This window comes from Poecilia reticulata, chromosome 17, assembly GCF_904066995.2.
Source record: "Poecilia reticulata chromosome 17, P_reticulata-male-v2, whole genome shotgun sequence".
Classification (NCBI taxonomy): Eukaryota; Metazoa; Chordata; class Actinopteri; order Cyprinodontiformes; family Poeciliidae; genus Poecilia; species Poecilia reticulata.
In genome coordinates, this window is record NC_088846.1 from 16,854,451 (window position 1) to 16,877,561 (window position 23,111).

A 23,111-nucleotide genomic window follows, 5' to 3' on the forward strand; every position below is an offset into this window, starting at 1 on the left:
CAGTTAACTGGAGCTAAGGCCTCAGTAAAATCTGCATCCACAAACCAAAGTGGAGAATGATGGATCCATCTCAACCACAAAATAAAGTGGGATTTTAAGGCAAACTAGTAACAGTTACTGAATATGCCTTTGGAATGCATTTAGCTTTGTTCAAAGCTTTTAACATTGCAAAAAATAAAATAAAAGAAGTGGTTTGGTTCCTTCCTTTAATTTGAATGCCTTGAAACACACCTATTGCACATAATAGACTTGCTCAGCTCATAGCAATGTTAAATACCGTCTAATTAACCTGTTCTAAAAGATATACCTCATTACTATCTAATACCTTTCTGTTTCACACTTTTTTTGTAACTTTGTCACACACTATGACTCCACCAAAATCACCATTCAACTAGAGATTAAGAAGTACAATGAAAAGCAACATTTTCTTAGTGACTAAAATGATTAATGTCTGAGGATTACAGTGAAGCCACATGCTTAATTAAGCAAGATGAAACCGATATTGTAGTTCCCATAGCATACCTTTTATCATGGGCGGGTGTGTTTTTAAGCACTATGACCATGCTTGGTGAGTAGTTTCCCTCTTCTTTTTATAAATCTCATGTTTTACACTAAATTCAAGAACAGCACAGCTGCACAAGCTAAAACGTGCATATAGTTTGGCCCAGTGCTGCCAAAGTTCATGACTCAACAATCTGTGAATCTCAGATTTAGAATTTCATGAACTCTGGTGACATTTAACAGACTAGTGTGAAAATGTTGGTCAAACAAACTCTGTTCTCTTTTCTTTTTTTCTTTTTTTTCTTTTTAGTCTAACCATGATCTCATATTAAGTAAAAACTGAAAGGATGCAATTCAACTTTCATTATCTCTAAATGAAATGTTACACCATTTGAGTAATGAGACCAATTTTAATCATGTGCTTTAAAAAGATTTTCTAGAGAAGTTATGAATCCCTTCAGATTCTAGAAGACAATATTAAATTAATGCTCCATTGTCAAAGCAGAGCTAGTTAAATATTCCACAATACAAAAAAACTGTGTAATGCATTTTATCAACAAAGGATTCCAGGAACGACCTAAAGTAACCCAAGTCCCTCTGCTGGCAAGTTTGCGAAATAAATTAGTTACACAGATGCTAAGAAAACCTTCACTGTTTGAAAGATATGTTGATAGAGTTACAATATAAAAATAATTCATTTTACCACTTCTCAAATTTACCAAAATCTGTATCCACTTTAAGAAAGGTTAAATCAAGTTGTGTAAAGGATCAAGCATGGACAATTTCTTAAAGTTCCTTTTGGCTTAACCAGATGTCATTGGCGCAACTAAAGGGTGGACAACGGGGGGCAACAACCACCCCTATAAATTTGCTCCTCCAGACATTATTACATGGATATTTTTGTGAAGGCATTTCAGAGAAAAAAAAAGAAATGACATGTTTTGAAGGGGTGCAAATTTTATTTTTGTATTCCTTTTTTATTCTGTCCCTTTGCCCCGCCATTCTCATTTCCGGTCTAGGCCTCCAGGAGCAAATATTTTCGTAAAAGAGAAGACTGAAGGTATTCATAAATGATTGGACAATCAGCTTTACGGACAGTTTTTGGTATCAAGGGTTTTGAAAACGTGAATTTACGGAACAAGAAATTAGTAATATAGACTACCACATAACAGTTTGTCACCAAAGAAATGCTCTGTTCTTCCGAGAAAATATATTTTATTAGTCAGATGAGTTGCAAAATGAGAACGAAAAATATTGGCAAGATTACAAGGTGACTAGGTTAAAAAATATATGATTTGTACTTGAAATAATGATTTTGTCTTTCAAACTTTGCTTTCACGAAAGAATCCTTCATTTGCAGCCATAACAGCCTTGGAGACCTTTGGAATTCTAGCTGTCAGTTTGTTGAAAAAATTTGAGGTAATTTCACCTCCATGCTTCCTGAAACACCTTGCACAAGTTAGTGGGTCTAATGTGCTTATCCTACTGCTCAGTTGTGTACTAGCACCTATCACTTCTCCCACTCTGGTAAGAGCCAGTTTCCACTGTTCTTTAAAGGGAGGAGTGCACACTGTTGTATGAGATTTTTAGTATTTATCTCTTGTAATAGCCTTCATTACTCAGGACAAGAACAGACTGATGAGTTTCAGTAGAATGTTCTTTTTTAACAGCTATTTTTAGGCTATAGTTAAACATGCAAATAATAAACACAATTTTATTTAGGCATTTTCAAAAATGATGGCGATAAATGGTCATACAAATGATCAAATCTCAGATCATTTCATTCGTACCCAGTGCTAAAATACATAAGTAAAAAAATTTGTACATTTTTTTGAAAAATCTTACAAAATATGACTCTGGACTAAATCTAAATTAATCTAAGTGACTCCTGTCTAATAGATAAGACTAGCTAGAGTTAAATATAGTTTCTAGGCAGTAATCCATAAGAATCCAGGAAATTATTTTAAATTGTCAAACTGAGTAAAACATGGATGCAAATTCATGCCTGGGTGACACTGCTCTATACTCAGAAAATGTAAATATAAAGAAAGTCAAAAGGTATGCAAAGACAAAAGGTCAAAATGACAAGGAACTACTAAAAAATGAAATATACCATATTAAAAACACTCATCCGTTCATCAGTCCATCTATGCATTGTAAACACCGCTTATCCTTGCAAGGTTGCAGTTGTCAGAAGCAAAAAGCAAAAAAATAAAAAATAAAAATAAAAATATGGTTGAGTGTTCTAAATGTCAAAGTAGAAATGACAAAACATTTTTAAAAAGTACAACTATTACATTTTGACCCAGTGACTAAATCAACTAAAATTTTGACCTGGTGTTAACCAAGGGAGGTCATTTAACTTTGGGTTTTAGGTTTTATTTTACAACATTTTATTTTGAAGTCACTTCTTTTTATTTTGTAACATGAATTTTGTTATTTGTAGCAAACTTTAAAGCCTTACAACGTAGAAATGAAAGTTCAAACCCTTTAAAGCTATTGAGTGAAGTCTACTTACAGACATGAGCTAAATAAATACTGACAAACTGAGAACAGCCAGGACATTTTAAAACCATTGAAAACCACAGAAACTGACATTTTATTTTAGGGCTGTCAATTTCTACGGTGTTTAATACGTACTGATGTAGCAACATTACGGGATACTTATCGGGAGTTCGAAAGCAGTTTTCTGTAGCGTTTTACCGGAGGTAGTAGAATGAAGTACCAAAGCAAATGCGGGGATGTTTCAAACATTAACTCTTTATATCCATATAGATGGGTCAGACAAGTCTTGACTCATTTTGTTACCTCGCCTAAAATGGTTTCCTCCCTCTCTTCCCCACCTTGATTTTTCCATTACTGTAGAAAAGAAAAGTGCTATCAAGCTTTACACAACATTCTGGTATCACTTCTTATCCAGAGTGTTCTAAAGAAGGAGAAGACACGCCCAGAGCTGATATACAGCTCACTCCTCTTCCACCGGGTCAAAGTCTACAGCAGCTAACAAAAGACTTACACCGGATCTCAACTCCAGCGATCTCACTTGGAAACGAGGACCAAAACAAAAAAACAAAAAAACTAAACTTCGTATTTTGCTAACAGATGGATTCCCTGCTCAGATGCAGCCTTTTCTTTCTGCTAATATACTTCCTCACTGTAAGTAACGGCATTTGCTCTGTTTTCTTTTCCTTCCTCAAATAGGTCTTAAAAAAGTAATGGAGAGACGGGCTTTCAACAGGTGTGGCTCTTCTTAATGCGAAGGGTAATGACAGCGGATACGCTTCGGTAAAATCTTTAGAACGCGAAGTGTCTGTGTTTACAAAGAATCTCACTTTCCCTTCCCTGCCTTTTTGGAAGGGGAACTAGTCTTTTTTTGTTGTTTTTTTTTTTCGTTTCTTTCTAATCCAGCCATTGCTCATACATATTGAATGTTGAAAACCTAGAGCTGCGCAAAGTTTCATTACGTTCTGGTGTCATATTTCAGCAATAACATCAATAAGTAAATAAGTAAATAAAAAAAGAAAGAAAGAAGGGAAGGTAAATGAAGAAGTTCCTTTCTTTCTTAAGAAAGAAAAAAAAAATGGATGAGTGGGGATTTTATCAAGCTACCGCTGTTTTCTTACAGAAAGGTACATTTAAATTTGGAGTTTAAATGTAATCCAATTGTTATAGGAAGCCTTGGCTAAATAAACGGAAACAAACAAAAGACGGTTCCATACAAAAAGTCCATTGAATTTCTTGTCATTGTGCTATTTCTCTGCACTGTTTTCAAAGTACGCAAAAAATAACAGTTTTGTTTCACTGTACAAAATGCTGAAAACAAATTTAAATGTAATGCCTATTTTATATTGAGAACGTATTTGTGCAAAATGACAAGGGATTAAAATAACGTGAACGTCGTGGTTTCAAAGCTCCTTTAATGCTACAATATATTTTTTTATGGTTTATATCTGGTGGAAGAGCCCATATTTGTTTTCACAATGTCTTTCACAATGCTGCTGGGTTACAGCAATCACCCAATCAGTAACTCATAACGTAGAATAATGTGTGCTTGAGCTGGAATTTGATAGACGCTGAAATGGAATGGAATTGCAGTATTTTGCAGTACTAATTTTTTCCAGAGCTGTATGTTTACAAATGGATGTAAAACAGCAGCAGTGGGGTTTTCTATAACTTTGTAATTATTACATCTGGATCTCTTGTTTTTATGCTGATTTTTTATTTATTTTTTTGTTCTCCTGAAGCTTGTTCCTGTGACGGTGGAAGGACATGGTAAAGTACTCAGGAGGCAGAAAAGAGAATGGATCCTAGCTCCCAGAAACCTTACCGAGGGATTTGACTACACCACTTACGACTTCGTTGCTAAGGTGTGCACCTATTTGTCCTCCCTTTTCAAAGTCTTGTTCAAAATGCTATCCCGTAAGCCACACTTTGAAATCAACACAGAACACACAAATGCATACCTGAAACACTGACAATCTTCAGATGTGTTCGGTTGGCGACAGTAAAAGATTCTCTTAAACATTTTTTGGGAAAATTTGCATTGTTTGATATAGGTTATATGGGCAATTAACCAGGGCAGCATCAGAAATGGGTGAGGCAGCCAGTTTGATACCCACCTAATAGCAAACTGAACAAGTTTTCTACTACTTGTATACGTGTAGTTTCCCTACTTGTCGTTGAGTGCTGGGAAATTACATTACCTATACACAAAACAAAATAGATACTTGTATTTTAATTGTTTGGAGTGTGGGAGAAGGAGGGACTTTCCCACAGTACCATACCTACTAGAAACACATCTCTGCGTGCATATTTATATTTCAAGCTGACAAAGTTAGGCGTAGTGATTAATCACGATTAATCACAGTGCCAGAGTGTAATTAATCTGAAGTTTTTTATCTATTGACAGACCTATTATAAACACACAAGTTGAATTTGGCCTGTAGATCTTAAACTGCGTCTAAAATTCAAAATTTTTCAACTGTAACTTTGAGAGCCTCAATAAAGATAATTTTAGCATAATACTTTATGGTTCTGAAGCCCAGAAGCGACAACAAATTTAACAACAGCATCGTGTGAAAGGGTGGGGGTTTAATAGCCGCTCATATTGTATTTCATTCATATGAACATTTTTTAATATAAGATTGTTTAAATAGATGAACTAGGCTAAAATAGGAGGTCTGTCCAAGTACCTCTTTCTTCTTCACTGTAAACTAAAAACATGATATATAGAAACTAAAGGTGAGTAAAGTGTTATTAATATCTTCAGTTAAAAAAATCCAAGCTATCACTTTAATTGTTTTACAGGATTGCAAGTGAATTTACTCCCCAAAAAATATTCTAAATTACAAATTGAGGTACCAATGCCTTTTCAATTATATTAGAAGTATTTTATAATGATGTTGAAAAATAAAGGTGAAGCGCATTCCAGTTACGAATGCTTAAATTGAGACATGCTGATTCCTGCTGTTCGAAGAAGCTATGTTTCCATGTGGTTTTCATCTTCGTCTATGCATCTGTGTTCCAGATTCGCTCAGACAAGGAGACATCTCAGGAGATAATATACTCTTTAACTGGTCCTGGTGTAAATGAATACCCACAGGGCAGATTTTCTGTTGACCGGAAGACTGGCTTTGTTAAGGTCCACTCCATTCTGGACCGAGAGGAAAAGGCACAGTATCATGTAAGAGCAACTAAAAATCGTTTTGTTGTTTTTGTAAATATAGTGAAAATGAATGAAATGTCAAAATACGTTCTGATTCTTTTTTTAGCTTCTTGGTGTGGCAAAATACCATGATGGGACTCGTGCTGAGAACGACATCACTCTCGTTATTAATGTCGTGGACATTAATGACTGCACTCCTGTCATAAAGATGGAGCAAGTTGGAGAAGTCAGCGAACACAGCAAATTCGGTATTAAAGATCTGCAAAAAATCTTTGATCTAGGTTACAAAAAATGTGTTAGCTGCAGTATCGTAACTATGTTATGTTTATTTTGTTAGGTACTGTTGTCATGAAAGTGATAGCAACAGATGATGATGATCCGACCACTGACAATGCCAGGATCTTCTACAGAATAGATGAGAGCACTAATGCTGACGGGATGTTCACCATCAACCAACGAACAGGAGAGGTCATGGTTGCAAAGACCACTCTAGATAGAGAGGTGAGTCACCGTGCAGTTCTCATTTGAGCTTTACAAGTAAGCACAGATTCATGATTGAGTTAAAACTCAGTTTCATTATGTTCAATGTCTTTTTTCTTTCAGACCAAAAGCGTATATAAGTTGACCATTCTGGCTTCTGACATGGGAGGCAGAGCAGGAGGACACACAGCGACTGGTGAAATTGAGATTAGACTCACAGACATAAATGACAATATACCAACACTGGGACAAGAAACGGTATATTTGACGCAACAAGCATGCAATTATTCGGTTAAACACTGTATTGATAATGTCCCAATCTGAATGTTCTCTTTTGTTTTTTGTTTTTTTAAGTATGAAGGACGAGTGGAGGAGAACACAATTGGTGTTGAAGTTCTAAGGATACAAGCGATTGACCTGGATCTGATCCAAACAGACAACTGGTTTGCTTTGTATGAAATTGTTTCCGGGAATGAGGGAGGTTACTTTGAAATCACAACTGACAGACAGACCAACGAGGGAGTCGTCAGAATTATTAAGGTCTGTTTAAATGAAAAAAATGGAATCCTGGAATCTTTCAGCACAACATTTTGTTGCTAAATATTGAAAGCTTGATTCTCTTGCTAATCATGTGCTTATTATCAATAGGCCGTGGACTACGAGGAAATAAAAACGTTAAGTCTCGGAATCAAGGTCAGAAATGTAGCAGAGTACAACTTCGGCAGCAGCACGGTGATTTCAGGCGCTTCGTCATCCAAGTCGTATCCCGTCAAAATCAATGTTGTCAATCAGAAAGAGGGGGCTCGATTCCAGCCCAATGTAAAAGTGGTGACCGTCTCTGAGGAAAAAACTTCTATATCCCTGACAAAAGTAATAGCAACATACGCTGCTATTGACAGTGACACGCTGAAGACTGCCACAAACGTGAGGTAATGTCTATCACGTAGCAGATGTTCCTGTTTTACTCTCTTTGCTTTTCAAACCAACCTGCTTGTTCATGCAGTAGCAACATTGAAAAGGTTAATTATTTTTCAAACTACTTAGACAAAGATCTGACTTTGAAGTGCTGTATTTTTTTTTATTTGATTGAGTCTTCCTCAGTTCACATATGCTTGATTAAACTGCAGACATTCATTTATTCATTATTTTATTCTAAGAAAATCCTAAACAGTCACTTGCTCTCCTGCCTTTTACTAATATTTCAGTATTGTGAACACATCTTGACATAGAGAATTATTTAAAGTATTATATCACATTGCATTGTTTTTTGAATATATTTGAGTGGAAAACACATAGATCCCCATGTTCCCTCATTTAAAATGCTGGAAGTACAAAATTTTTAAGACAATGATAAACTCTGCAGCATTTACCGTTTATGTGACAAAAAAGGTTATAAAATGTAGAACCTTTTATGAAATAGGTTTTTAAGTTACTTCCTCTCAAATAACATTATAAGATCAATTGAATTTGACAGTAATGTATTAATATTATAAGATAATGTCATAGTTATTGACTGTTGAGATAATGGATCTGAATCCAAAAGCACATAATATGAATATTATGTATTGGATTGATATGAATTTAATTCAGACCCATTTTGATTTTATTTAACTGAATGTTGGTCTTGTAAAGTTTCTTGAAATTAATTGGAGCTGCATAAATAAACCAAAGTAATCTAAACTGAATTGTTTGCTCTTTTACTTGCAGATATGCAAAGTTGTTTGATAAAGACAACTGGTTTTCAATTGATGAAAAAACTGCAGAAATCAGGTTGAACAAATATCCCGACCGAGAGTCAATTTATTTGATCAATGGAACATACTATGCCCAAATTATTTGCATAACTGACGGTAAGTTGTTCAAGATGTGACATTGGTTAAATTCTTGCCTGAAATCAATGTGTTGCACAGAAAAGCATGACTTTTCTCTGATTTAACTGTTTCCTAGACATCCCTGCTAAAACTGCAACAGGAACCATTGCCATTCAGGTGGAGGACCACAACGACCATTGTCCACATCTGACCTCAACAGCTCAAACCATGTGCTTTGGTGAAAATGTTATTTATGTCACGGCAAAGGATGGAGATATGTACCCCAATGGACCACCATTTACATTTGATTTGATTCAAGCGGACAGCAAACACAAGTGGAGTTTAGAGCCCTTTAATGGTATTTTTTTCCCTTGTCTGTTTTTGTTGAATGGTCTCCTTAGTTTTTACAGTATAACATAATTCCTTTTCAGGTTTGATTATCCCATAGTAGCAATTTAGATTAAATAAAACTCAAACTCAATGTTTTTACAGCTAATGTCACCCAATGTATTTTTGTAAGATTACTAGTGAAATGTTGCAGTAACAGGAATAAAACAGAAAAAAAGTAGCTATCTTTCAAATAAATGTTCTGCTGAAACAAAATAGAGCCTTTTCGGTTTGATTTTGTTAAACTAAGGCAGCAGAAAATAAGCTTCCCCATCGGGTTAGAAATCTAACAATCAGGTGTCGTCTTTCCTTAGAAACCACGGTCATTCTTCGAAGCCAGGGAAAGCTGTGGCATGGCAACTACAAAGTGACCCTGAATGTCAAGGACCAGCAAGGAAAGTCGTGCGATGATCTCCAGAAACTCGATATAACTGTGTGCACATGTGATGGAAACACCAAGGCCTGCAATTTACGCAGAAAAAGCAACGTAAAATTTGGACCTGGCGGTATCTTGCTCTTGCTGCTGGGACTCTTGCTCCTTCTGTGTGAGTAAAGACTTTGGGATTTTTACGCTTTTGGGAAATTCTGATAAGAATCTTTAAGTCACAACACAACTATCAGAACAAGTTGTTGCATGAACAGAAAGATTAAAACAAAACAAAAAAGGGTGGGTCTTTGGTGGCTTATGAAGAAATGTGATTTATGCCTACATTGCACAACTATGACTCAATAAGTTGCTATATTTTTGATTAATTAAACCTGTTCATTGAAGAAAGGAAGTGTCTTAATCAAAATTGTTTACTAAGTATGATCACTGTTTAAACATCGTTGTCAATTTATTTTGTAGTGATTCCCCTTCTGCTGCTCTTCTGCCTGTGTGGAAATGCCGCAAGAGATTTTAAGGCTATTCCCTTCGAGGCGAACGAACATCTCATCTCGTATCACACCGAGGGACAGGGGGAAGACAAGGTGCAAAGAGATTTCACCACCCAAAGGCAATGCGAGGATTTTTTGAATTGTAGAACGCGTTGTCACTGACAGAAGGTTCTTTTGTTTTCTAATTCGCAGGACGTTCCTCTTGTTCCAGTGCATGTTGATGGCAGCACCATAAATACAAAGAACATCAACATGTCTGGCGGAGCTGCGTACCTTGATAATTTAGCTGGTGCTGGAATGGGTGGAGGTGGAACCTTGACAGGAGAGGAGATGTGGATGGACAACAAATACAACTACTACCATGCAAACCGAGATCAGATGGGTTTCATGGGCGCAGGGACTATGAGGGGTCAAGAGATGGGTTTCATGGGCGCAGGGACAATGACGGGCCAAGAGATGAGCTTCTCCAAGCAAAGACTGACAGCCTTCGACGGAATGGCCCTGCCAGAGCATTATCTGGGGCAATACTATTCAGTTGTAAGTTTGTCAACTAGGTATTGGGACACAAGCCCGTGATCTAGACCCAAGTCAAACTTAACTAGCACAAACATAGATTTAAGACTTGACTTACCCTCAGACTTGACTTGAGCACGAGCTCTAGAGCTCAATTTTCATGAGCAATGTTTATTTAATGTAAAACCATCAGTAAAGTAAAAGTAAGGTTTTAAGTGTATATAATTTCAATAATTCAAAATACTTGCCAGTAAAAAGAAAAGAAAAAAAGTAGTTTCCAGGTTTGTCTTCTTTTAAATAATTGCTAGCATTTAACTAGTATTTACAATAAGTAAAGACCTGGTGTAGAAAGAAAAAAGAATTATCCAAGCACTGCTAAGTCATTGCTCATTAATTTTTATAAATATCCTGCGCTGAATATGAGAGCTTACAAAATCAGACACTCTTGAACAGGTCAGCGTAAAGCTCAGTCTACTTCAGCTTTATAGGAAAGGTAAATAAAACCATAAACACTTTGCAGCTGCAGAAGCACTGAAGGTTATTACTCTAGGAAAAAGCCTTCAGTGTGCTGGCTCAGACAATTTCATTGTGTAAAGTTTTATAAACAGTGGAATAATGACATAACGTGAATCAAAAGCTGTTAGCGTCCGATAAAATGTTCTCACCACAAGAGCACAGCGATATGATTCTGAGATGGATGTAAATATTATTAAATTATTATCCAGAGAGGGTTTAAAAGTTGAGTAATATTGTAATAATGGTTAATGGCCATCTATTATTTTGGTGTGGCAACATCCTATCTCCTACAGATATCCCTCTTTGGGTAATTTCTAAAAAAAAAAACTTTACTCTTATATCTTATTTTTATTTAGCATCAATAAAAAACCACACGTCAGGTTAGAAGAACTTCTAATGTTTATTTAAAAATCCAATGTTCATTCTCATTTGTTACTTTATGCCTCACTCATTTTTGAACCATTCCTTCCTTCCTTTGGAACTTGTTTACTGCTTAGATTAGACAAGAAATGCAAATGTAGTTTCCAATTAATCTAGCTAAATCTCCAATTCAAAGTAAAGTAAAATATCCATTCTAATAATGTTCTTTGAAGATACAACTGCGATTTAATCGAGGTAAACATTAAGCCATATTCATTAAACCATTTATAAATGTTATAACTGTGGCTGTGGTTGTTCCAATTAATGTTTTTTTTATTATAATTAATTGTCCATGAATTTAAGCTTAAGGAGAATCATTGCACCTTAAATAACTGATATTTGACCTAGAGTTGCACCTCAAAAACTTGAAACTTCACTTGAATTTGTATCTGGTAGAGCTGAGACTTGCCTTGGCTTTGTACATCAGATTTGTACACCAGACTGGATTTCAGCCTGTTCCCTGAAGTCTATATTCATGATTACATGTCAATCATATTTTTTCATCTCAAATTTTTCTCAGAGAGCATTGTGAAACTGCATTTCACTCAGCCGTGTAATTGATCTAATTTACTCTCATTTGTTTGCAGAAATCAAGACAAGCTCCACAGCAATATGTGGAGAAGGACAAAGAAGTGATCTATCAATACGAGGAAGAAGACTCTCAGGGAGCTTCTGTGGGATGCTGCAGCCTCCTTGAAAATGAAAATGATCTTGCCTTCCTTAATGACCTGGGGCCAAAATTCAAAACTCTGGCTGAAATCTGCAATGGAAAGTCCCTGGAGAGCACTTCGGTGGATGTGGGACTTTCTAATCTCTCGAAGGAAACCACGTTCACTGCTAGGCCATCCACCTCGACTCACACGCAGGTCCATACCCACACGGAGACGATTAGAGACAGAGAGCCTGTCAATGTCAACACCCTCAATACCTTCAGCAAAGCATCTGGGTCTTCTACCCTCATCCAAGAGGAGCGAATTACTGAGCGCGCCAAGGCTTCGGCAACTCTTCCTAAAGTCAAAGAGACAGTTGTCATCCCTAACCAAACACTTCTTATACAGCAGCCTGCTATGTACTACGCAGCAGCTGCCCCCATGTATGTAGTTGAGTCAAATCCCCAGATGGTGCTTGTGTCAGGGGGAACTCAGCAGGTGGTTGGTCAGGTGAGTCAACCTGGGCTCAGTCAAGGATTAATACAAGTTGGAGGCTTCCCAAGTTCTCAGGGTGTGGTGCTGGTTGAAGGGCAAGTGGGAATGAATGGAGTGTCTGGGCAGGTGGCACAGGGCTCCTCACAGGGAGCCGTCTCAACTACAAACACTCAGATGTTTGTAGTTGAGAATGGATCTTCTGGTGGAAAGCACAGCACACAATACTTGCAGAGCTCTCCTCGTGTACCACAGAGGTCTTCACAGGCAGGATTTGAGGTGGGAGGAAAAGGAGTTCAGGTGAAGTCATTTTCTGCGGGCTCACGTGGTTCTGCAGGATCAAGGGAAGACTTTACACTCGCAACCACACCCAGGCTCCAAGGAGGCCAGAGGGTTGTTGTTCAGCATAAAAAGGTCTCTGTGACTGAGAGAAATATCGAGTCAAACACATAAATTACTGCCTTGTTTTGCTTATCCGCTGAGGTCACACATGTATATGCTTGTTAAGAAATGCACTACAGCAGAGAGAGATTTGGGTCAGACTTTTAAACTGCTTGGCCTTTGGCTTTATTCAAATACTGACTGCTTTTACACATGAAAACACATAAGTGTTAAGAGTTCCATGAATGCATTAACTGACTTCTTTGATGCATAATTTTCTTCACCCCCTACTGAGTGAAAGTATGATAATATACATGCCATACAATAGCACTGAGAAGCCTATGTTTATTTTAGGTTAAAAACAAGTCAAGAAAAAAAAACATTTTTAAAAAGGTTTACATTTGTGACTTAATGTCTGTTATAACAGGCAGAGTTGCATCACTTCCTATTTTGTCTGAAGGTGTAATTTTTCTGGAAAAAAAACAAAAACATATTTTCTATATTATTAAAATGGAATAAATGCAGCTTACCAAAAACATATATATTTTTTATTAATAATCACTGTTTTATTGTCGTTCCTTTGTATCACATGTTGGTATTTTTGCAATTATTTGTACATGGAAACTGATAAGTGCCAAACTGTTCATCGTGTCGTCCTGTTTTTTCCCAAGGTGTTGTGCTTTTTAATTAAGTATCTCGCATTTTGTTAGGTTTTTTTTTTGTGTATGTCACCAAGTAATTTGGGTTTCCTAGAATAATATAGAATTACATTGCAAAATAATAACTTATGCCAGGGTGATACGGTTTCTTGCTGCTGTTGCTGCTTGTATTTTTGTCTTGTTTTGTCGTATGCTGATGGAATGTAGCCTTGGAGCTAAACTGGCCTGAAAATGAAGATTTGTTTCTGTTATTTGCACCTGATGTCAGTATAAAATCAAACAATAAAACAATACGTGTTTAGACTACAACAACATTTTTACTTTGTCATAGATACGAATACGCGTTTGTGTATATTTAGCTTATCTTTCATCAGTTATTTTAATTGTAAAGGTGTAAGTTAATTTTTTGAATTTTACTAGATCGGTGGGTATGGATCACATCTGACAGAATCTTACACTTTTAAAAATCTTGTTTTTAATAAAGTAATTTTTGTCAATAAGGTTTTCTCTGTGTCTTTTTTTTATAAATTTGATTTTGATGCACTGCGATCAAAATGCAACATTTAGAGGAGTTATGCAGTTCGAGAACAATGCTTGTAATCTCTCTTACAGAATATTTTCCTAAACTTTTATTGAACATCTTCCAGGATTTATTTTTTTTATTTCAGTTACATTTTTCAATTAAATTGAAAATAAGAAGCTTTTAAATATTTGCATCTCTTTTCAGTTTTGGAAATACTTTTTTGCTCTGTGTGCTCAAAGAATGTAATTACAATGTTTTTTTGTTTGACAAATACAGTCAGACTCTAGGGAGGAGCTGGCTGAACCCTCCTCCATTAAGCAGAGCTCATATTTCACATTCAGCCAAGCAGACAGTAGCATGCTTGTGTGGAACAACAGGTTGCCTTGTGAGACAGCTCATACAAAAAGGTTCTCAGAGTAGATTTCACAAAAAGACGAGATAGTGCCAGATGATCTAGGTAAAGCCTGAAAGAAAACTTTTTTACCTGTTAAAAGCTTTGCGCGTCCAGCTTGTGTATGTATTTTTTAATCAGTTAATCCTAAATTCAAATCCAGTCAAACAACTGCTTTCTGGAGTCACACGGTTCTTAACAGACCTGTCCTGTCTGCGTGTAATTAAATCTTACTTGTCTACAGATATTCTGTCAAGGCCTCACAGGTTTGTTAGAGAGTATTAGTGAATAGACAGCTGGTATTTATTTAACAGCTGTATTTTCGTTTTGGTTTTCACAGGGAAACACCAAAACGAAAAGTTGTTTTGCATTTAGTATCCTGGCCTATTGTAAGTAAGCACTGCCTCACATCTAGGTTTCTACCTTCCCATAAGTTATTTCCTCAGGCCATCATTCATCTTGAAGCACTTGGTTTCCGTCAGCAGTGAAATGAAAGAAAATTCTTAGTTTCCCCACAGTCTATGGGTGTGACCTGACGCACAAAAACAGTCCTGGAGCCTGTTTTTCCGTTTCTCTATGCATGCTCTTGTTACTGTGTTCCCGTCCTAGGACAGACTGATCATATCAGTTTTATCCATCATCACATTCAGTTTTGCATGGGTTATTTCACTTTCTTCACACTGTTACTCTCTAAATGTGTTCAGTAAACACAGTTAGAGATGGTTGTGTTCCTTCCTGGTTGCTCAAACGAGGCAGTTTGATACCTTATTGCAAAGTAATGCAACACAACAGGATGTCACAACAGGTGTCTTTGTTTGAGCTACAGACTTCTGTAGTGTTCCAATGGCTCATGAATGTTTCAAGTGTTTCTCAGAAAGGTTGTAATAAATTACCTAGAGATGACAAGCTTGTACACAATCTAAAAGGTGTGTATAGGTGTGACAGGAAAAAAAAAATTATGGTTCATCATTTCTCAGGAAATCAAAGGATGGCCCTGGTTTTGGCAAGCATTACTTGTATTTTGTACAAACAAAAGACAAAAGTACAAATTTTACGTCAACTTCTTGTTATTTTTTATAATCTTACTTTCTACCATTGCATGTTGTTTAGGGTATGCTTAAATGGGTGGCAATATTCACATGGATGACAGGAAAACAAGTTTGTAAGGATAACACAAATCATTACAATGCCTCCGTCTGTTTGACTTGTTTCCATTATTTATACCAATAATGTATCCTTGCTACAGTTTTTCTCAGCAGCTCTGATGCATTTCTTGAATCATTTCCGCCATTTGTGAAACAGTAGGTGTATTTCTCAAAACAATGTGTGAAAACAGCAAAACACTATGGACAAACCTGCAAAATCCAGTTTCTTTCTCAAAATCCTCAGTTTAGGCTTCATGCCCCCAGTTGTCAGCTATAACAGTAACAAAGTACGGAAAAAAAAACTTTAAAAATGTGCTTCGATTTATATGTTCAAACCTTTGCACACACATTTTATTCATAAAGAAAAAGAAAACATGACATGAAGTTTAATTTGAATCATTTATTGTACACTGTAGACCATAGATGCTTGATGAAGTGTTTGTTACAAAACTGTGTTAAGCAAATGTCTGTGCTTGTTCTTACATTGGCAAAGCATTATCATGGAAACAAAATACATCATCCCTTAGTTTTGTCAGGTCCTAACACCACTAATTAGCTTTGGCAATAGCAATGTTTTTCAGCAGCATTATTTAGAATAAGCGTTTAGTTTTAATCTGCACTCTGCAACATTAAATTAAACATCTGTGTCTCAAGCACACTACACGTGTTCTACAACAAGTTCAATGCCAGTGTCTCATCAGTGCCGCACATCTTCCTCATCTTCTATTTCGTCTTCCTCGTATTCGCCCATTTCATCAGCGGTGGCATCCTGGTACTGCTGATACTCTGACACTAAGTCGTTCATGTTGCTCTCAGCCTCAGTGAACTCCATCTCATCCATTCCCTCTCCAGTGTACCAGTGAAGGAAGGCCTTGCGACGGAACATGGCAGTGAACTGCTCCGAGATTCTCCTGAAGAGCTCCTGGATGGCAGTGCTGTTCCCGATAAAGGTGGCGGACATCTTGAGGCCACGAGGGGGAATGTCGCAAACGGCCGTCTTGACATTGTTGGGGATCCATTCCACAAAGTAGCTGCTGTTCTTGTTCTGGACGCTGAGCATCTGCTCATCCACTTCCTTCATAGACATCCGCCCGCGAAATATGGCTGCCACGGTAAGGTAGCGCCCGTGGCGGGGGTCGCACGCTGCCATCATGTTCTTGGCATCAAACATTTGCTGAGTGAGCTCTGGCACAGAAAGGGCACGGTACTGCTGGCTGCCACGGCTCGTGAGGGGTGCGAAGCCTGGCATGAAGAAATGCAAGCGAGGAAAGGGCACCATGTTGACTGCCAGCTTGCGGAGGTCGGCATTGAGTTGGCCAGGGAAGCGGAGGCAGGTGGTCACCCCACTCATGGTGGCGGACACCAGGTGGTTTAGGTCTCCATAGGTTGGTGTGGTCAGCTTCAAGGTGCGGAAGCAAATGTCATACAGGGCCTCGTTGTCAATGCTGAATGTTTCGTCTGTGTTTTCCACAAGCTGGTGGACAGAAAGGGTGGCGTTGTAAGGTTCCACCACGGTGTCAGACACTTTAGGGGAAGGCATGACGCTGAAGGTGTTCATGATCCGGTCAGGGTACTCCTCACGGATTTTGCTGATGAGCAGTGTGCCCATCCCTGAACCTGTGCCTCCACCCAAGGAGTGTGTAAGCTGAAAGCCCTGAAGGCAGTCACAGTTTTCAGACTCTTTTCTCACCACATCCAGAACCGAGTCCACCAGCTCAGCTCCCTCCGTGTAGTGACCTTTGGCCCAGTTATTTCCAGCTCCACTTTGACCTGCATGGTAGAAAAGTTTAAAGAGAGTTCTTGTTGAAACAAAATTTAACAACAAACTATTTTGAACAAATGAGCATGATCCACAGAGGGCTCTCTCCACACTGATGCTCTCAAATAGTTTTGCAGGCTCTCGATTTATTCCTTCTCCTAATAAAAGTTTTTCTGTGCAAACAGGGGAAATGGTTAAAGTCGACAGGAAGATTTATGGTGCTAAATACAATTTAGTCCAGTGGAAAAACCTGTCTGAGGCGGGAAAATACCTGTGACTCAGGGGGAGGTTCACTTTCCAATTAAACAATACTACTAAACATACAGCTAATGCTACAATGGAATGGTTTGTTAGATTGGCCCAGTCAAAACCCAGATCATAAATCCAACTGACAATCTGCGGCAAGGTTTGAAAATCGCAGTCAACAAAAGCTGTAGAGTCAATCTGACTGAATAAAAAAATGTCATTCTCTGGATGATCAAATTACCAATACAAAAAAAGACCATTTTCAATCCATTTACACTGTGGATTATAGAGACACAGAATTAAACGCAAACTGCAAATGTCAACCTTAGAATCCTAACACAGCTGATAAACACATTGCATAGAAAGGCAAATGAAGTTTGGATTTCACTGTAAAATGTAAAACAAAATCTTTTGGCCCTGTTCTCATGCAGCTCATTCATAGAAACTTTCCTGCAATGTTGTTTTACTATTTGCAGCAGAACTGTGTTCGAGACATTGGCACAATGGCTGCATTAGTTTCACTTGGTAGTACCACATTTTTACACCTGATTTTTGCAATTTAAAATTGCAAAAATCAAATTACAATCTCTAAAGATAAGATACATAAAACATTACAGTATCTTAGTTTATAAAAGCCTGTAATATTTAGACTTACAAATTTTGCTTTGACTTTATTTAATCGATTTAAACTGTGGCAGCTGTGGAAGCAAAACTGCCTTGCAACAAGAAGGTTCAAGGCTTGAATCTGGAGTTTTCTACATAGAGTTTGTATGTTCTCCACTTGTGCATGTGTGGGTTTTCTCCAGCTACTCTGGTTTCAAAAACATGTCAAAAAACATGACTTTGAATAATTGGTCTCTCTTAATTGGCCTTAGAAGTGTGTATTTGTGCAAGGTTGTTTTTTTCTGTGTATCTTTGTGTTGCCCTTTGATGGATGGGTGACCTTACCAGGGTGTGTCCTGCCCCTAAACCCATATAAGGCTGGAGAGATAGCACCTTCCCCCCACAATTGATGGATGGTTAACCTGTGAAAGGTGATTATACTGAAAAAGCTGTTTGCTTGTTTTTGGTTTATGGTTACTGCAAAAAACATATTTTTGTGTTTTGTTTCTTTGACGCATTTATCAAAGAGGATGATAGTTTCTTCTTAGTTTGCTTTTTCTCCCTGACATGTGTCCTCTTTATTAGGTACGCATGTTCAATTGCATGTCAGTAGGAATAGTAAATAAGCTAGTACCATAGCAGCAAATGCATTTAGGCATCGAGACTTGGTGAACATGCCTTGCTGAAGTTCAGCAAAGGTATGGAAAATATAATCTCTGAATACATTTGTCATACCTTGAAGCAGGTTGGCTACAAAAGCCGAGGACCATACCAACGTCCACTCCTATCAGCAAAGAGCATGAAACTGAGTCTACATTTCACAAAGGCTTACCATGCCTGTGTGAGACAGTAACAGATTGGGAAAAAAAAACATTGCTTGGTCTAATAGGTCTTCAATCAGCTGTGACATTCAGATTGTAGGATCAGAATTTAGCATAAGCAACATTAAAAAGGATACAAAAACAAATCCTCCCTTGCAATAGTGGTTCAGGCTGGTTGGGGTGATGAAATGGTGTGGGAATTTGTTTCCTCTGGACACGTTGGACCATTGTCTAAATGCTACAGCCTACTCGAACATTGTTTATGAACATGTCTGTCTCTGTGCAGCAATTTACACATCTTCCCATGGTTACTTCTAGCACGATAATGCATCGTGTCACAAAGTTTATACAATCAAAACTGATTTCCTGACAGAGAGTTCACAATGCTCCGATGGCCTTCACAGTCACCAGATCACGCTAAGTTGGACCACATTATGGGAATGTGGTGAAGCAAATCATGGCTGGGAAGCTGACAAATCTAGAGAAACTGCTATAATGTTAAACTGAAGCAAAATTTTACAACTTTTTGAATCTACACTTGACATCCATCGAATCTACTGCTTGCAATGTGTGTCTAATAAAGTGGCCAGTGAGTGTCAAAAAGTATCATTCTGATCATTTTTGGTAACTCAGGCATATTCCTGATCAAAGTGATTTAACTCCCCCCTAAACACACCAATCCCAGCAGTGTATTGATATTGTGACTAATAAAGTACTTAGTACATAAGCAGTTCTCCATCCATCCTTTTGTGAATGTTAGTAATGAATGTCTAGTTCCAAGAAAGGGGGAAATGAAAAGCCCATCTGTGATGCATTGTTTCAGCTCCTGTAGCCTCATTTGTAACCAACACACTGCATCCTGTGTTCTGCTAAGTTACCAGAAGAGATGTCTGACTCTGACAATCACCAATATTTTCCGCACCACAGAGAGAGGCTGCGGACATATTGTGCTTGCGGTGCGGTTAATAACACACCTGTGCAGTGTTCTCTCGTGAAACTCAGCACAGATTTTACAGAATAAGGAAGCAGTTTTTGATGTGTTTCTATTTCCAGTTTGCCCAGATTAAGGTTTGAATTCAACATTCACTCACCAAAGACAAAGTTGTCAGGTCTGAAGAGCTGTCCAAACGGACCGGAGCGAACAGAATCCATGGTTCCAGGTTCCAGGTCCACCAAGATGGCACGTGGCACAAATTTGCTGCCTTTGAACACATGGTAGGTGAGAGAAGAAAGAGTAAAAAAAAGGCTTTAGTAAGATTTTGCATGTTGGCAAAGTTTAAAATAACACAGGGTGATTTAACCCCTTTGAAGATGTTTTTTTTTTTGTCACACTGTTATTTCAGATCAGTCTGAGCAAGAACAATAATCTTATTTAGAAGTTATCTACAGAAATGTTGCAATAGGTAAAACTGTTGTAAACACAGGTATGCTGCAACCAGTAACACAACATTGCAGAAAAGATTGGATCTAGCAGGGCAAGAGAACAGAGCACATGCTCTGCGTGTATACCTTTTACAGTGAAAGGGTGTTTTGGGTGTGACACCACAGCAAACACACAAGCAATCGTTAAGGGTGCAAATACACTTTTCACAAAACAGTGCACATTTAATTAAAATCTATTAAACTGCTGAAGTGTCATTTGCTAAAGCCACAAGCATATCAGAACTATTTTTGAAGTGCTTTTTTTTTGTCCAGCCCTCTCTTTGTCTGGGGCCGTTCTAGAGAGCAAAGTACTGCAGCATGCTGCACTGCTTACCAACTGAATTTCTGCAGACTCCACTTGGATAAAAAAAAAACTAATCAGCAATACCCTATGCATTTTTTCCTTCTTTTTATGCTCAATACTCAAGTTCTTATGTTGTTTGACTAATCAAAAAGCCATGAGAATACTGTTATGCAGATGTTCAAAGGCAGTAGTCAGTGAGGCTACCGACAGCAGGCTACACTGGAACAAAAGGATCGATAATGTCACACTAATAGAAAGTGGAATAGCAGAGTTGCTCAAGCTTCTTTCAGCCGTAGCAGACGAGACCACAGTTTGATCTTAATACACCTGGAAAAGACATGCTGGTGACTAATGAAATCCCAAGCGCTGATGTTGTTCTGCTAAACAGACAGAAGCGTGCAACAAGCAGCAGATAGAGTGTGACTGGGATGAAGTTCAACATGCCACAACAGCTACTTGAGAAAATCTGAAACAAGCCAGAGTGTTGAGGTCAGCTATACAGACACTGCAGGCACCTGTTTTCCCTGCAGAGAGAAAAAGAAAGGATGGGTGGGGGAGAGGGAGGGACACAGAGAGACATTTTAGCAAGATCACTGTCCTATTTTTTTTTTTTTTCCCTGCACCCATGGTCCAACCTATTTTCCCCTGCAGCTAAACTTGTGATGTGGACATAATGTGTTGTGGCATTCAGATGAGATCTGTGCAGCGTCAGGCCATGCAGTGATGGTGATGATGAGAAACAGACTGATGTGGCGGTAAAGTATTCAGAAGCATTTGACTAACAACAGACGTTCCTCTGTTACCTGAGGCCTCATTGTAGTAGACGTTTATCCTCTCCAGCTGCAGGTCACTGTCACCTTGGTAACTGCCGGTAGCGTCGATGCCGTGCTCATCGCTGATCACCTCCCAAAACTAATGAAGACAAATACTTTTTTCCGTTAGGGATTTGGAGAGTCAACATACCGCGAAACATACTTTAAAGCGCGTGCGTCAGGCCTTCTTTTAGCGCTGCGCATCTGCAGGGTAGCAGATTGACACTCAGCTGGTGGAGGTACTTTGCTGCAGCCACCGAACCCCACCCCACAGGTCCAAATGTCATTGATAGTTGTCAATTTTAGGTATCTATCTTTCCAAAATTCAATAGAGATTCTGTTTTAAATACTTGGCTATAAAAACAAATGCGTCTATTTTGATACGACGAGAAGCGTGGCGTTCTTGAACTTCTTTTCAAAAAAAAAAAAAAAAAGTCCTAATAGTTGAAAAATGTAATACCTTCGCCCCAATCTGATTTCCACACTGTCCAGCCTGGATGTGAACGATTTCCCTCATGGTGAGCTGCGGATGCGGGGGGAGCAGAGCTTTCTCGACTCAGGCTTCGTCCACTGTCCTGTCTGGCGTCTTTCTCAAAATCACCCTTATTTCTATACTGTGCGTCGATCCGGCGAGATAGATGGACACGCTGCTGCCCGGATGACGTTAGGCGCGGCGCAGCATCTCTCTCAGCCAATAGGAGTGCCCCGGCTTGATGCAGTGCACTAGGGGATGCTGCTGCATCATCCCTCCCTGACATCACCCTGTCCCGTGCATGGAAAATTTTTTGCTTCTTATTGCTGGATTTAGGCTGTTCTGTGCAAGCTCAGTTAGTTACTAGTTCTCTGTCAGGCTGTGTGGGTGTGGAGGTGTGTTATTTAGCTATTATCAATGCATGAGTCACCTGTGATGTTGGTAAAAAAAAAAGTTAAGCTTGTTAAAAAAAGGGAACAGCAATACCAAGACAAAGAATTTTCCATTTAATGTCCACCAAGGATGTTAAATGGTGGACATTTAAGATTCACATGGCAAAGTAAATATTGTAAAATAAAAGGGTTTCAGTTTAAAGAAGGGGCTGAGGAGTCAGTGTCGTACACACTGCTTTGCTGTGTGCATTGCGCATCTTTACTGCAAAACTCCAGCTTCACAGCTGCTTCAGTGTTGGCTGGAATAATTGGTTTGTAATCTTCTAACATAAATGTACAATAAGCAATTAGTTTAAAATCGAATTTCTTGACAAAGAAATTAGATTTCCTCTTAAATGACATGTTGTTCATGAAAGCTGAAGTTGTTACATGTGCATACACCGCTTCTTTAGAATACCACCTCCAGCTTTTTACTGCAATTAATTCCAGATAATGGCATCATGTACAGTTCTGGAAATAATTGAGAGACCACTGCAAAATGATCAGTTTCTCTGATTTGACTCTTTATAGGTGTATGCTTGAGAAAAATGAACATTGTTCTTTTATTCTATAAACTACAAATAATTAGTTCATAGAATAAATGAACTAGTTTGGGAAAATATTATCTTATGTTAAGGGTGTTACACACTTATGTGACTAGGTTATCACCACCACCACCTCACCTCCTCTTCCAACTGTTTTTTTTTTTTTTTTTTTTTTGTATGTCAGTAATTGTGCAGGATAAATGTCACTGTATGAAAACGATTCGGCAAGAACCTGGTTTCATGACATCATTTAATTATGGAGATCAAAACATTTCTGCTTTACTTG

At 38.1% G+C, this 23,111-nt stretch overlaps 2 protein-coding genes across 3 annotated transcripts; one reads left to right on the forward strand and one right to left on the reverse strand.

The window, feature by feature from the left end:
- Positions 1-3,385: 3,385 nt before the first annotated feature.
- dsg2l (desmoglein 2 like) lies at positions 3,386-13,851 on the forward strand. The gene is made up of 14 exons (XM_008434066.3): positions 3,386-3,657; positions 4,746-4,868; positions 6,029-6,184; positions 6,273-6,414; positions 6,504-6,667; positions 6,770-6,904; positions 7,001-7,186; positions 7,295-7,575; positions 8,354-8,496; positions 8,594-8,815; positions 9,159-9,389; positions 9,692-9,813; positions 9,913-10,257; positions 11,757-13,851. The coding sequence occupies exons 1-14, from the start codon at positions 3,604-3,606 to the stop codon at positions 12,762-12,764; spliced, it is 3,312 nt and encodes a 1,103-aa protein (XP_008432288.1). The 5' UTR covers positions 3,386-3,603; the 3' UTR covers positions 12,765-13,851.
- A 1,944-nt stretch (positions 13,852-15,795) lies between these two features.
- On the reverse strand, positions 15,796-22,145 carry LOC103479562 (tubulin beta-2A chain). 2 transcript variants are annotated; one of them, XM_081598561.1, is made up of 5 exons: positions 21,838-22,145; positions 21,369-21,477; positions 19,931-20,041; positions 18,754-18,802; positions 15,796-17,180 (listed from the first exon to the last, which is right to left on the reverse strand). In XM_081598561.1, the coding sequence occupies exons 2-5, from the start codon at positions 21,378-21,380 to the stop codon at positions 16,108-16,110; spliced, it is 1,245 nt and encodes a 414-aa protein (XP_081454687.1). In that variant the 5' UTR covers positions 21,381-21,477; positions 21,838-22,145; the 3' UTR covers positions 15,796-16,107. The 2 variants fall into 2 exon arrangements, with proteins under 2 accessions (XP_081454687.1, XP_008432285.1); XM_008434063.3 differs by lacking the exon at positions 18,754-18,802 and having other exon boundaries at positions 21,838-22,140.
- Between the last annotated feature and the right edge of the window lie 966 nt (positions 22,146-23,111).

What these genes read in the sequence shown, in the direction of transcription:
- dsg2l (XM_008434066.3), top strand. Translation starts at nt 3,604, where the DNA reads ATGGATTCCCTGCTCAGATGCAGCCTTTTCTTTCTGCTAATATACTTC. An exon ending in CTTACGACTTCGTTGCTAAG is followed by an intron (nt 4,869 to 6,028) that starts GTGTGCACCTAT and finishes TCTGTGTTCCAG; the next exon opens with ATTCGCTCAGACAAGGAGAC. An exon ending in AGGAAAAGGCACAGTATCAT is followed by an intron (nt 6,185 to 6,272) that starts GTAAGAGCAACT and finishes TTCTTTTTTTAG; the next exon opens with CTTCTTGGTGTGGCAAAATA.
- LOC103479562 (XM_008434063.3), bottom strand. Translation starts at nt 21,894, where the DNA reads ATGAGGGAAATCGTTCACATCCAGGCTGGACAGTGTGGAAATCAGATT. An exon ending in GAAATCAGATTGGGGCGAAG is followed by an intron (nt 21,478 to 21,837) that starts GTATTACATTTT and finishes TGTCTTCATTAG; the next exon opens with TTTTGGGAGGTGATCAGCGA. An exon ending in CTACTACAATGAGGCCTCAG is followed by an intron (nt 20,042 to 21,368) that starts GTAACAGAGGAA and finishes ATGTGTTCAAAG; the next exon opens with GCAGCAAATTTGTGCCACGT.